The following is a 16,089-nucleotide window of genomic DNA, read 5'->3' as shown; positions in this document are numbered from 1 at the left end:
TTTCAGTAATAATAAAAGAAATTGAAATGAGCATCATGAGAAATGTTTCCATATTTGGGAGTGGGGGAGGGATGATTCTGCTCTAAAATTGTAAATTTTAATGTAAATGAGATGTTCAGTTCTGAGAAATGTTATATAGGTGACATAAAAAGTTTATTATATCCCAGAAAATGGATGATTGTCCATTCAGTAGATGAATAAGAACTGTATATTTCGGGTCTCTGGGAGGCAGAGGGAGGGTGGGGAGAAGGGCCAAGTGCCTCCTCTTACCCCTTGTTGCACAGATGCCTATGTCTGTGGCGTGAATGTGTGGATATGTTTTTATCTACATCAGATTTTCTCCACATATGTTGTACTAAACTAATGATTTTGGGAAAAAATCAAAGAATGGAAAGTATGGATGAAATAATATTATGAATTAGGATGGATTGCCACGAACCACATAGAGAAGGTGTTGAGTGGTTGACAGACGTGTTTCCTCTACGTGATGAGTACCAATCTGCCCTAATTTATAGTATTAGAAAAATAACATTAATACAGTAGCTTACAGTGTAAACAATTGTCTGTAGATAAACATGTCAGAAAAAACATCTCTGAATGATTTGGTTTTTTGTGGACTTATTGAAACATGGCATTACAATTCTCAGATCAATAAATGAGCATCTTGTCTGTGCCTACTTGTAATAAAACTTGTGTATATGCAGCCACTAATGCTTTAACATCTTTTAGATTGACCACTGTGCTGTAGATTGATCAATATGCTATTTTACTTTCAGGTTCTATAATTATGCATTAGTTTTTAATAAGGACAATAATTACAAAAAATTAAGTGAGAATATGCTATACTGTTCAACAAATTAAACAAATTTGTTCAGCTTCTTGGTGGAAAAAAAGGGAAGAAGAAGAAGAAGAGAAAAGAAAAGAGAACACCACACACACACACACACACACACACACACACACACACACACACACACACACACACAGAGAGAGAGAGAGAGAGAGAGAGAGAGTGAATTTCAATAATACTGTGCTGTGGTTTAGTGTTATGCATCTGTTGTATTTTATGTAGCAAAGAGTTATGCCATACCCTTTTTTCTTTAGGCAATCGGATATTACAGTCTTTTTCTTCATAATCAAATATTTGAGCATTAATTTTCATTTGCACATTTTTTATGTTGCTTAAGTGTCCCTTTTCTTAATTTTAAACACCACTGTCAGTGAATAAGAAATTCACTTACTGCAAGTTATCTTTATTATAAATATGTTAAACATAAAATGTGAGGAGTTAAGTGTACATAAGACCATAACTTTTGGTTATTATGGATAGTAAAATATTTATTTGGGAAGAAAAATATAGTTTATTTTTATAGCTAAATATTATAGGTACTGTATTACATGCAACTGCCAAAGTTCAAATTGAGCTCTTATATTAAAGGAATTCTGTCTGCAGAGACATTGTGAGTGCTTATCATTAACAGATACTGAGTGACCAACTTGTAGGTGAGATATCAATTGAAAAGTTATCTTACAAACTCAGTAACAGATAAGATAATGTGTACTGTACTGACAGCTTTCCCTTCAGGAATGTTTCTTGACACATTAGAACTATATACAGTGATATATCTATATAAAAAGGAATTTTCTAAGACAATTTGTATATGCTAAACATTTAATTTGTGTTTGATAACTACAGTACCAAAGCTGTGTAATTATTGACTAACATTAAGGTAATTATGAGATAATCTGTGACAGTTTCTTAATTTCATATTTGACAGCTGCCATATTTAATACACTAGCTGATATCTGATTTGAGTAACAACTGAAGGAATCTGCATGCCAACTCTTCTCAGAGATTTAGTATGCCCTCATGTTGTGGACTCTGTGCTGTAAGTTATAGAACATTGTAATGCCTATATATGTATATATATACACATATATAAAGTAACATAAACTGTTTCAAGTTATATTTTAAATACAGTTGTTGATAAATATACAATTAAATTTATCAGTTTTAATTTAGAGACCTTTGGCTCTCATATGCCATTGCTACTGATACTTACTTTTAGTAAACTTTTTTATTTACTTTTCAATCTTTCCTCATTGATATTGTATAAGCGAGAATATGCATACATAAAAGTGAAAGGGGAGGTAATAAATAATTTGTACCTATTTATACATTCATAACATGTATTATTTGCAGCAAACTTAAAACTTGATGTACATTTAACAAAATGTGCTAATATTTAAGTTAACAACATATTTTTAGACTTATTTGTAACTAATTTCAGATTGTCAAAGAGTAGGGCAAACATTTTTGTTACTCTATTATTTTTGTACACAAAAAATAATTAAAACTTCTCTTCAAATTTTGAAGGTTAACTGACAGTACACTGAATTGAAGGAGAACACACTTTCATGCTGGTGTAATACTTTCCTTTCTCCCTTATATTCTGGTGTTTTAATACAGAATGTAGGTCACTTCTCTTTGTGTTGTGGTTGTGATAGGGGTGTTTTTATTTCTGTGGATAGTTTTTCATGAAAGTATACAAATAAATGACTGAAATTTTCTTGTCAGAGTCATTAATTTTCTGTAAAAGTTTTTGCATGGTTATCTAAGGTAGAACTTGCACATGGCTGATTACTCTCTTTTGGGTAGTGAAAATATTTTTTTACCGATGATGGTTCACCCAGAACATAATGCCATATATAATAGTGTTTGGAAGTGCAGCTATGAAAGTCTCAAATGATTTCCCAGTTAGGTTCATTTCTTCATTGACAAATTGTGATCCTTGAAGCCTTTCATGAAGCAGAGTCTTGAGGAATGTAGAATAAATCAAATTATGCATTAACAGGAAGGAACAGCCATTGCAGGATTCTTCTGTTAAGTATTCCAATGATAAACTATAATTGGAGCTATTTTATTTGCTTAATTAATAACAAGGACTCATAAAATGCTGTTAGCAGTCTATACAGTTGTATTAGAAAATTAAAAAGAAAGTGTTTATCATGGACATTAACGTCAACTCCAATTTATGTCCCCCAGTTAAGATATTCTGATAAATTGCTGTAGAAGTGGCTAATAATGTGCTGGTGCTTTTTTTTACTCTTTTTTGAATATTCACAGATTTACTCTTTCCTGTCTCTTATCTACTAGCAAACTGTTAAAGACTGTTACACTGGGTTATAAAACTTCATTGTGGTCCATAGATAGAAAGGCATAGTCCATATAGAAATTATGTATAGTTTCATTGTTGTGGTTGTGAATTTGTCAGTTAACCATAAATTCACTCTCACTGAAATGACTAATACCATTAAAGAGTAAATGTATTTGCATTTAAATATAAAATTTTCAAGTCATTTGAAGAGTTTTTAACAAAATGTTTAATTTTCTATTTTACAGAATACACTCATGTAAAATAAATACTTTCCAACCTTATCTGCATTAAGACATAAGTCTGTTTCATAGGACAGTACCCATTAAGTATCCAATGTGCTGCAAATTTTGTCCATAGGCGTGTAAGTGTTAAGCCAGCAGAACTGATCTTTTCAGTTACCTTATCCTAATCTTGGTACAGATTGTTTGTTATCCATCTACTGCATTGCAGAAAAATTTAAATAGTTATTATGTAGTAAATTAAAAATTACGAATTTAAAATATGGGTGCAAACACTGTAAAGTTAAAAAAGAATGATTCCAAACCTCTAAAGTTCTCTCCTATATTTCCTGGCTTTCTTCTTCACTTGGTCATCAAGCAGAGTCTGGAGAAATAGTAGAGTCAATATCTACATCTAAATCAAATACTCTGCAAAACAGTGTCAAAAGCATGGCCAGGGGTATTTTCGTTTGTACCAGTTAACAGAGTTTCTCCCTATTCCATTTGCTATGGGGTGTGGGAAGAATTAATGTTAAAATGCTTCTGTGGTTGCTGTAGCTCTCACAATCCCTGTCTGAGCAATATGTAAGGAGTTGTAGGATATTCCATCAATTGTAATTTAAAGCCAGTTATTGAAACTTTGTAAGTAGGTTTTCTGAGCATAGTTTGCATCTTTCTTCAAGTGTGTACCATTTTAGTTCCATCAGCACCTCTGTTACAGTCTCCCACAGGTCGAACAAACGAGTGTCCATTCTTGCAATCCCCTGTATACATTCAATAACCCCTGTTAATCTTATTTTTTATGGATCCCACACTGGTGGGCAGTATTTCAGGATAGGTTGCATGAGTGATTTGTAAGCAATCTCTTCTGTAGACTGGTTGCATGTTCCTAGCATTCTGCCAGTAAATTGAAATCTGCCATCTGCTTTATCCTCAATTCACCCCATGTGATTGTTCCATTATTTCAAGTTCCTACAAAGTCTTACACCTAGTAATGGGTATGAATTGATCAAATCAAACTGTGACTCACTGATACTGTAGTTATAGGATACCACACTTTTGAGTTTTGTGAAATGTTGAAAAGTTTTACATGTTTGAATGTTTAAGCCAAGCTGCCCATCTTTGCACACTGACGGAATATTTGTGTAACTTTTTTCAGACAGTACTTCATTATAAGTGCATCATATGTGGGAAGTCTCAAGTTGCTATCAAAGTTGTCTGCAAGGTCATTAACATACAACAAGAACGGCAATGGTCCCAAAGCACTTAACTGTAGAACACCCAAAATTACTCTTGCATCTGTAACTGAATGAAAAAATAAGAAAACATAACTTACCTATCTCCTTTATTTAAAAATAATGTCATACATTTTCAATTCTAAGTATTTGCTTACACTTCAGCCACAAGTAGGGATAATGCAACATTTTAATTTCCCTTTGTATAATGAGTGATCAAAAGGTTTTTCATTTGAGGGCACTGCTGCAGCATATACACAACATAGTGTGACCCCAAGACAGGTAAATAAGTACCAACATGTAGACAAGGCATTAGTATGGTATTATTGTCTTTTTGGTGTGCATGTGGTAAATGCAGAAATGTGAATTAGAATGGAACTTTGATTTTACTTTCTCTAGTTTTACATTTTTTATGATTCTACACCATAAATTCATGCCCCATGTGAAAAATATCTAAGATAAATGCTAAAAATTCCCTGATTTTGCATTTCCTCCTAATGAGGAATTCTTGCATGGTACCTTACTTGACTTTATCCCGTTTTCTTCCTATTGATATTTGATGTGACTGAATGAGTTATAAGTGACACAAAAGACTACAGGTGATGGTAGAATTAGGGGAATATTGCAGGCAATTGCGGAAAGGGGAGGGGTGAGAGAGGAAATGCTGATATAATCCACGATTGGTTCTACCAACACAGCTTGCAATGTTTAGCTTTACTGCACAATTATGATACACTACTGCTAGGCTGCTGCAGAAGAACTTGACAGTCAATGTGAAATGTTTTGGACCGAGGCAATTGTGATGGAGGCACACAGCCCCCACATTTTTTTGTGTCAATTATAACTCAAGTCTTGTCTCTTTGCATGTATTTCTGATGTACTGTAATCAGTAATAACAGTGATCATCAACCTTTTAAATTCAAGTGCTAAGCCTCAAAGTATACGTTCAGTCAGAATCAAGGAAATGTCAGCCATTACTGGCTAGTGAGCTCTTGTTGGCTGGCAACTTGTTATGTCACCCAACAGTTAGTGCACCAGACGAACACACATAAAATGAGCTCGCTGCTTTGTTCAGCTCACTACATAATAACTTTACAGACCTTAACCTATGAAACATTCAAAATTCCTAAATTACTGGATTATAAACTATAAACAGGCACAGAAGCTTTAAATCAAAGTCAGTGTGAGAATTTTATTCTCCTCCTCCTAGGGAGCAATTTTGCGTATACTCATAATGTCAACTGACATAACTGAATCGCAAATGCATAAACAAACAAGAAAGAAATTTCAGAATTTTACATCATATAATACACCTATCAGGAAGGAAAGTGGATTTTGCTACTGATAATATTGTAGGGTATGTAATTCAAAAGACCATCACTTTTGTTAATGATGTATGAGCTAACTGAGCCATTTCCCAACACACTATTGCTACAAATTATGTCTTAAAACAAACAGTTTTGATGGTTCTTTCATTTTATGTTCAACTCAAAAATAGCAAACATTTATAGCCTGCATGGTGAAATAAACTGAAAACTTCAAAACATATTACAACATCTTACACATTACAACACCTTGGATATTTCTAACATCTCGGGTGTTTGTTTTCCACCTGCAGCCAACAGTTGCACAGCATGGTGATGTCACGCTAATTATCTTCTAGCATATAGAGTGACAAACAGCAACCTTACTTGGTGGGTTGTTGCAAAGTACAGCTGATGTGGTTGGTGTATAGCAAATGGAGTGACCGTGGCTTTCACTTAGGTTCAATTCATGTAGTTATACCTCATACGCCCTTCACTACCATGGATTTATTTTACTTACAGTAGTTCTGCTCAGAGCCTGTTGACAGAATCTAGAACCTATCATGTCTCTACCAACTGCTGCCAATGTAGGCTATGCCATTTGCTATGTGTGGCACCACAATTAACAAGACGTGCTCAGTGAACAGCTGTGCAATGGCTTTTTAGTCTTTGTTGCAGTCTTCATCAGTGTTTAACACATTGTGATGCCAGACAGATTGTTGTAAATGTAATGGATTGCTGGAACAGAGAAACACTGAAATCACAGCAGACTTAACTTTATTTCATATTCATTGGTATAAATAGGTTTACACTACAGCAAGTGATGAGTTCAAAGGGCAAATGGTACACATTGGCAATACTGCAGAATATTTGGCTGTAGAAGAAAACCACACACATCTTAGAGTCTGATAAATTTCACTATACTTCAAAGTTTTCCATTTAATTCACCTTGTTAATTAATTTTTGCTTTTTTTGTGGGAACGCCACAGGAAAGATCTCTCAAAATGTGTATATTGACATATAAATTGCGGTCATAGCTTGTCAGAAAATAGCTCGGTTACTTTGTACCCAGATACCAACTTCAATTTTTTGACAAGTTTTTACTTGCTGTTGTGCATTATGATTTTTTAGGAATGGATGAAATTCATTACCTCTAATTTTTGTACAAACATTGTATTTTACATTTAATTTCCTTCACTTATACAAATTTTGTACACTGTACTGGAGAGGGTTATGATTTTAAACATATATGCCAATTACATATGGTTTTGCTCATGTGGTGGCAGTTTTAACATTTTCCTCGATTCTGAATTTTCCTCTATTTTGTGTTTCTTAAGTCTGGACCACTCAGAGGTACAAAACAGGGGTTTCACTGTATTACCAAATGTGTTGTACTTTTCTTGATTGCTGAAGGACAAACACAGGTAGACATGCATCTGAGAATGAAAACTGGGAATGGGACAGCATGTCTATCAGAAACCACACTTCTGAAATGGTGAAACAAGGGATGCTGCTGCTTCATGATAATGCACATCCCCATATCGCAAATGTAACACAGAAATTGCACCAAGTCAAGTGGGATACACTCGAGCACCTGTCCTATAATTGTGGTGTCTCTACATGTGATTATAATGTTGTTGGTCTCTTAAAAAAAGGCCTTGAAGACTGAACAATTCCAGTCAGATGAAGATGTGCAGGAGGCAGCTATGGACTTCTTCAAGCAGCTGGATACTGTGTTTTACCAAACAGGTATCTCCATCAGATGCATTGGTGGGGTGACTGCCTTAATGCTCATGGTGATTTTACCTGATTGGTATATCGATTCTGGTCTGTTCAGTCTTCAAATTCAAACTTTCTGATTTCTCCTTATATATAGGCATATCTGGATTCTTAATTCTGCACGAGAGTCTGTTATAAAATATGCAATTCTTCCCAGATCCTTGTTTCTTGGTTTTTTTAATATATCAGTTACCAATACACCCAAGTACTGTAGTGATGGAGACCTACATATTTATATAGTTGAGTTGAAATATTTACATTTAAAAGAATGAAAACCACATATTATGAGTATCTGCTAACCTTTACACATACATTTATGTATATTTCTGTAGAATGTACGGAATACAGATATCTACTGCAGTGTCTTACTTTCTTCCACAATTTTAGGAATTTTTTATATCTACTCATTTGGCTCAAAATTACTTACTTGTACTTTTTATAGTAAAGTACATCCACAACTCTGAGTTGTAGTACTAGTGATGTGTCATTAAGTACATGATTCTCAGTTATGGTTTGAGTATGTTATTTACATGTAACAAAGGGAAAATCAGGATGGAATGTAACAATATTATGAAAAGAATAGTTGCTGCTCACCACATAGCAAAGATGCTGAGTTGCAGATAGGCACAACAAAAAGACCATAAGAAAATGGGCTTCGAGCCAACAAGATCTTCATTGGAGACAAAACATACACACATGCACACTCACATAAACTCAAACTTTGTTTGTGTGTGTGAGTGTCCTATCTCCAATGAAGACCTTGTTGGCTGAAAGCTCATTTTGTGATAGTCTTTTTGTTATGCCTGTCTGTGGCTCAGCATCTCTGCTATATGGTGAGTAACAACTATTCTTTTCATAATATTGTTATTTACATGTGATATCGAAAGTAGCAATTTTAATACATGCCATCTTGTTGTGTTGTAACCACACTAAGTCCTAATCCAAAAGCAGGCTCATAAATGAAATACATTGCTCTATTCCAACTGAAAGCAGTTTTATTAAAAACAACAATATACAGCCAAACGAAATTCCTGACAGAGAGTATAAAGTGCTTGTACCTTCACAAGCTTTGAAATCTTGATTGGGTTTAAACTGGTGACTTGCAACACATCAGCCAGGGACACTAACCACATGTTGCACTGTGTATGCCATAGCTTGAGCTTGCAGCTTAGCTCCCTCCATATCTACATCTAGGTGACTACACTGCAATTCATGAGGTTCATTGGACCACTTCCGCTCTAATTCTTTACTGTTTCACTGTCAAACAGTGTGTAAGGGAACAAACAACGAAATATTTCTGAGTGAGGTCTAATTTCTCCTACTTTATTACAATGATGATTGTTTCTCCCTATGTAGGTGGCTGCCAACAAAGTATTTCTCACTTGCAGGAGAAAGTTGGTGACAGAAGTTTATTGAAAAGATCTCACTACAACAAAAAATGCCTTCATTTTAATAATTGCCACTGGAAGTCCCATGACACTCTCTCTCCTATTTCACGGTAATACAAAATGAGCTGCCCTTCTTTTGAGCTGTTTCATTGTCCTCCATGAATCTTATCTGGTACGAATCCCATACTGCACAGCAATACTCCATCAGAGGATTGACAAGTGTGTTGTAGGCAGTGTTGTTAGTACTTGTTGTGTCTCATAAGCATTCTGCCAAAAAACACAGTCTTTGGTTTGCCTCCCCACAACAGTGTCTATGGGTCATTTCAATGTAAGCTGTTCATAATTGTAATTCCTAGGTATTTAGTTGAATTGACAAACTCTGGATTTTTGTGATTTATCATGTGACCAAAATTTGATGGATTCTTTCTAGTACTCATGTGGATGACCCCAAAATTTTAATTATTAACATTCAATTCATACTTTTTGCACCATACAGGTGTCTTATCAAAATCTGTTTGCATTTTGTTTGGTTCTGACAATTTTACTAGACAGTAAATGACACTATCATCTGCAAAAATATTATGGTTGATCAGATCATCTCCTAAATCACTTTTATAGATTAGAAACAAAAGAGGGCCAATAAAACTTCCTTGGGGAATGCCTGGCATTACTTCTGTTTACACAATCTTTTTCCATCAATTACTATGAGCTGTGACCTCTCTGATAAAAAAATCACGAATCCAGTTGCACAACTGAGAGGATAGTTCATAGGCACACAGTTCAATTAGAATCCTCTTCTGTAGAATGGTGTCAAAAATCTTTTGAAATCTAGAAATATGGAATAAGTTTGAGATACCCTGTCAATAGCACTCATTACTTCATGAAAGTAAAGATCTAATTGTGTTTCTCAAGAATGATCTTTTCTGAATCAGTGCTGATTGTGTGGCAACAACTCGTATTCTTTGAAGTAATTCATAATGTTCAAACACAGTACATGTTTCAAAATCCTACTGCAAATCAACTTCACTGATATGGGTCTGTAGTTCATCAGATTACTCCCATTTCTTTTCTTGAGATATGATGTGATGTGTATAACTTTCCAGTCTTGGGTATGGGTCTTTTGTTGAATGAGCAGTTGTGTATGATGGCTAGGTGTGGAACTATTGTATCAGCATACTTTGAAAGAATTGGCTTTATGTATTGTCTGGACTAGAGGACTTGCCTTGATTAAGTAATTTAAGCTGCTGTGCTACACTAAGGATACCTACTTCTCAGTTACTCATGTTGGCAGCAGCTCTTGAGTCGAATTCTGGTATATATACTTAATCTTCTTTAGTGAAGTAATTTAAGAAAATTCCATTTTAGTGGCACTCTCATCGATAACATTACCACTGCCACATAGTGGACTTATTGGTTTTGTCATGCCTCCGGTGTACTTCACATACAACCAGAATCTCTTTGGATTTTCTGCCAGATTGTGAGATAGAGTTTCACTGTGGAAACTATTAAGTGTACCTAACAGTGAAGTTTGTGCTAAATTTTGAACTTCTGTGAAACTTTGTCAATCTGGGGGATTTTGCAGTCTTTTAAATTTGGCATGCTTTATTCGTTGCTTCTTCAACAGCATTCCGATGTGTGCTGTATACTACGGCGGATCAGTTACATCTTTCATTAATCAATTTCATATAAATCTCTTTATTCTTGTCAATACTAGTTATTTGAATAAACACCAAACCCGGTCAGTTTGGAAGGAATGGATGCACTCCTAGGATGGCATCAAGCTAATTTTTATCTACTTTTTAAAATAGCTGTATTTTGAATTTGTTTTCAGTGGGTTTGGACGTTATGGTATTCAGTCTCACTATAAGACTTTGTGGTCACTAATCCCTTTATCTGTCATAATGCTCACTATTTTCTTGGGATTATATGCTGTTGAGTATGTTTTCACAACTTTTACACTCTGAGTGGGCTTCTGAATTAACTATTCAAAAGAATTTTTGGAGAAAGTGATTAGTATGATTTAGGATGATGTTTTACACCTACCACCAATTTTAAGTATGTATTTTGGCTAACATATCAAGGTAAATTGAAGTCACCATCAATTATGATAGTGTGAGTGGGATACCTAACTGAAATGAGACTGAAGTCCTCCTTGAACTGTTCAGCCAACTGTATCACAGATCAGTAAAAGGAACCAGGTATTTTATTTAAGTTGTCAAGTATAAGCTCCACCCATATTTCATCTGAACTTATCTCTGGCTTTAGCCAGCTTTCAGTATCTATAAAAACTAGTGCTTCAGTGCTTTCTGTTTGTACCTAGAGTTCCAATGTTTTTTTCCCAACACAGCTACAGCAATTTACTACTGTGATACATATGGTTCCTAGATCTGCTCTTGTCCTTTGAGGCTGAAACTATTTTTATTATTTTTTGAGACCCTTATACTGATAACTGGGTGAAAGCAACACAGCACAAACAAACTGAAGTCACCAAAGACTATTTTTCAAAAGAAATAGGTCCAAGGGATAATATTTTTGTAAATGGGGTTTCAACTAAACTAACAAAACTGAATCGACTTGCTTTTATCAGAGTAATATCCTAGCCAACCAATAACTGGACATATTTTTCAAGGAAAATTGCCTGGCCCATAACGTATATCCACAGTACCTTGGGATTATACTTGATAGAAAACTGTCATTTGAACAATGCCTAGCAAATACTACAGCTAAACTGAAGTCAAGAAATAATATTCTCGAAACATTGCGCGGTACAAGATGGAGTTCTTCAGCTTCAACCTTATGATCATCCACTCTCAGCATGGCCTATTCAGCAGTAGACTACAGCATCCCTGTCTCAATAAACAGCAACATCATGAAGCTGGTAGATGTAACTAAATCAATGTGGATTATTACTGACTCAATCAAGTCTTTATGTGTGTGGATGGATATGTGTGTGAGTGCACGCGAGTATATACCTGCCCCTTTTTCCCTCTAAGGTAAGTCTTTCTGTTCCCAGGACTGGAATGACTCCTTACCCTCTCCCTTAAAACACATATCCTTTCGTCTTTCCCTCTCCTTTCCTCTTTCTGAAGAAGCAACCTTTGGTTGCGAAAGCTTGAATTTTGTGTGTGTGTTTGTGTTTGTTAGTGTCTCTATCAACATACCAACACTTTCGTTTGGTAAGTTACATCGTCTTTGTTTTTAGATATATTTTTCCCAAGTGGAATCTCTCTCTCTCTCTCTCTCTCTCTCTCTCTCTCTCTCTCTCTCTCTCTCTCTATATATATATATATATATATATATATATATATATATATAAAACAGAAAGAAACTTCCACATGGGAAAAATATATTAAAAATAAAGATTCCAAGACTTACCAAGCGGGAAAGCGCCGGCAGACAGGCACATGAACAAAACACACACACAGAATTACAAGCTTTCGCAACTGGCAGTTGCTTCGTCAGGAAGGAAGGAAGGAGAGGGAAAAATGAAAGGGTGTGGGTTTTAAGGGAGAGGGTAAGGAGTCATTCCAATCCCGGGAGCGGAAAGACTTCCCTTAGGGGAAAAAAAGGACAGGTGTACACTCGCACACACACACACACACATATCCATCCGCACATACACAGACACAAGCAGACATATTTGTCTGCTTGTGTCTGTGTATGTGCGGATGGATATGTGTGTGTGTGTGTGTGCGAGTGTACACCTGTCCTTTTTTTCCCCTAAGGGAAGTCTTTCCGCTCCCGGGATTGGAATGACTCCTTACCCTCTCCCTTAAAACCCACACCCTTTCATTTTTCCCTCTCCTTCCTTCCTTCCTGACGAAGCAACTGCCAGTTGCGAAAGCTTGTAATTCTGTGTGTGTGTTTGTGTGTTTTGTTCATGTGCCTGTCTGCCGGCGCTTTCCCGCTTGGTAAGTCTTGGAATCTTTATTTTTAATATATATATATATATATATATATATATATATATATATATATATATATATATATATATATATATAATAAGCAGTTTTTTGTGTACTCAAGTTAGTGGAATTTGCTAATATTTGCATTGCAAATGAAAAACTGCATAGTTTATTTGATAGGAGTCACTATGTGTATTCAATATGTGTATTACAGCTTAAGCTCGTTTTCACAATTAGTCCCAGTAATTTGACAGGGTCAACTTCTTTCATAGGTTGATTTTTATGTTGTGTTTTAAGTTCCACACATTTTGAATGTTTGATTTTGAAATGTACCATGTGGGTTTTTGCAATGTTCAGTTTCAAGCAATTTAACTGGAACCAGTTTTCCAAGGTATTGAGTGTGCTTACGATGGAGCTCAGAATTTTTTCTGCTTTGTTGTCTTCAATTAAAACAGAAGTATCATCTGCAAACAGAACTGATCATGAATTTATAATTATGGGTACATCATTTATGTAGAATAGGCAAAGGATTGGCCCCAAAATGGAGCCTCGAGGCACACCTTGTGATACTGTACTCCATTTAGAACAATAATTCACTGCATCTGAGTTGAGAGTTACCCTTTATTTTCTGTTATGTAAGTATGATGTTAGCCAATTTAACTCTTTACTTGTCTAATTTGTAGATAAGCAAGTCATGGTTAATGGAGTCAAATGCTTTTGTGAGATCACAGAAAATACCTGCAACTTTACTCCTCTAATCCAATGATTTGCGTATTGTGAATCAGTAAAGTTATTCATTGCATCCAGAGTGTTTTTTCCTGATTGAAATCCAAATTGGTTACTTATAATAATATCATTTTTTACAATAATGTTTTTGATCTGGTTTTGCAGTTATGTAAATGACCTAAACATAAGCAATGACAGCAGTAAAATATTTCAATCTGCTGATGATACGAGTGTGCTAATTACAGGAAACTCAGAAGAAACTCTTGTAAAAAACATAAGAGAAACCACTGCCAGGCTAACATGTTACTTTGATGACAATGACTTAATAATAAACACTAAAAAACTGTAGCTATGGATATACAAACAGCACAAACAAAAAATCTAACATCACCCAATCTAGAGCTATGCGGACAGACAATTGCCAAAACAGCCTGTACCAAATTTCTTGGACTTCATATACAAGACAACTTGAAATGGAAAGCACATATTGAGCAAATGAACAAAAAATTAAGTACTTCTTGTTTCATTGTGCGTACATTAAAAAATTGTACCAGCTACAACACCCTTCAGTGTGTATACAGGGTGTTAGAAAAAGGTACAGCCAAACTTTCAGAAAACATTCCTCACACACAAAGAAAGAAAATACATTATGTGGACATGTGCCTGGAAATGCTTACTTTCCCTTTTAGAGCACATTTTATTACTTCTCTTCAAATCACATTAATCATGGAATGGAAACACACAGCAACAGAATGTACCAGCATGACTTCATACACTTTGTCGCAGGAAATGTTCAAAATGTTCTCTGTTGGCGAGGATACATGCATCCACCCTCCATCTCATGGAATCCCTGATGCACTGATGCAGCCCTGGAGAATGGCGTATTGTATCACAGCCACCCACAATACGAGCACGAAGAGTCTCTACATTTGGTACCGGGGTTTCGAAAACAAGAGCTTTCAAGTGCTCCCATAAATGAAAGTCAAGAGGGTTGAGGTCAGGAGAGAGTGGAGGCCATGGAATTGGTCCACCTCTACCAATCCATCGGTCACCGAATCTGTTGTTGAGAAGCGTACGAACACTTCAACTGAAATGTGCAGGAGCTCCATCGTGCATGAACCACATGTTGTGTTGTACTTGTAAAGGTACATGTTCTAGCAGCACAGGTAGAGTATTCCGTATGAAATCATGATAATGTGCTCCATTGAGCATAGGTGGAAGAACATGGGGCCCAATCAAGACATCACCAACAATGCCTGCCCAAACGTTCACAGAAAATCTGTGTTGATGATGTGATTGCACAATTGCGTGCGGATTCTCGTCAGCCCACACATGTTGATTGTGAAAATTTACAATTTGATCACGTTGGAATGAAGCCTCATCTGTAAAGAGAACATTTGCACTGAAATTAGGATTGGCACATTGTTGGATGAACCATTCGCAGAAGTGTATCCGTGGAGGCCAGTCAGCTGCTGATAGTGCCTACACACGCTATACAAGGTACGGAAACAACTGGTTCTTCTGTAGCACACTCCATACAGTGACATGGTCAACGTTACCTTGTACAGCAGCAACTTCTCTGACGCTGACATTAGGGTTATCGTCAACTGCACAAAGAATTGCCTCATCCATTGCAGGTGTCCTCATTGTTCTAGGTCTTCCCCAGTCACGCTTCATAGGCTGGAATGTTCAGTGCTCCCTAAGACGCTGATTAATTGCTTCGAACGTCTTCCTGTAGGGACACCTTCATTCTGGAAATCTGTCTTGATACAAATATACCACACCATGACTATTGCCCCGTGCTAATCCATACATCAAATGGGCATCTGCCAACTCTGCATTTGTAAACATTGCACTGCCTGCAAAACCACGTTCGTAATGAACACTAACCTGTTGATGCGATGTACTGATATGCTTGATGATAGTACTGTAGAGCAATGAATCGCATGTCAACACAAGCACCGAAGTCAACATTACCTTCCTTCAATTGGGCCAACTGGCAGTGAATCGAGGAAGTACAGTACATACTGACGAAACTAAAATGAGCTCTAACATGGAAATGAAGCGTTTATGGACACATATCTACGTAACATCTATTCTTTATATGTGAGTGAGGAATGTTTCCTGAAATTTTGGCCATACCTTTTTGTAACACCCTGTATTATGCAGTTGTACACTCTCACCTCTGGTATGGGATTATGTTCTAGGGAAATTCTGAAGATGCCATCAAAACATTCAAAATTAAAAAAAAAAATAATAATAGAATAAAATAAAATAAAAAAATATAAGAATAATGGAAGGGGTAGATAATTGCAAGTCATGTAGACCATTGTTTCAAAAAAGGATGATGCTGCCACTTCCTTGCATATATATACT

General features: G+C 35.9%; 1 protein-coding gene across 2 annotated transcripts in view; it reads left to right on the top strand.

Annotated features, from left to right (window-relative positions):
• The first annotated feature begins 1,546 nt into the window (after window positions 1–1,546).
• LOC126273200 (cGMP-dependent protein kinase, isozyme 1-like) overlaps window positions 1,547–16,089 on the top strand; it is a 365,331-nt gene continuing 350,788 nt past the window's right edge. The window contains exon 1 of one of the 2 annotated variants that reach the window (XM_049976753.1): window positions 1,547–1,730. Coding sequence is in view for 1 of the 2 variants with exons in the window: in XM_049976745.1 (XP_049832702.1) it covers window positions 1,863–1,889 (27 nt within the window). In the remaining variant the exon portion in view is untranslated. The other variant, XM_049976745.1, reaches the window with a different exon arrangement.

The sequence above is a fragment of the Schistocerca gregaria genome, chromosome 1 (genome assembly GCF_023897955.1).
Source record: "Schistocerca gregaria isolate iqSchGreg1 chromosome 1, iqSchGreg1.2, whole genome shotgun sequence".
Taxonomy (NCBI): domain Eukaryota; kingdom Metazoa; phylum Arthropoda; class Insecta; order Orthoptera; family Acrididae; genus Schistocerca; species Schistocerca gregaria.
The sequence above is the reverse complement of the archived record's forward strand: the minus strand, read 5'-3'. Positions and strand labels throughout refer to the sequence as shown.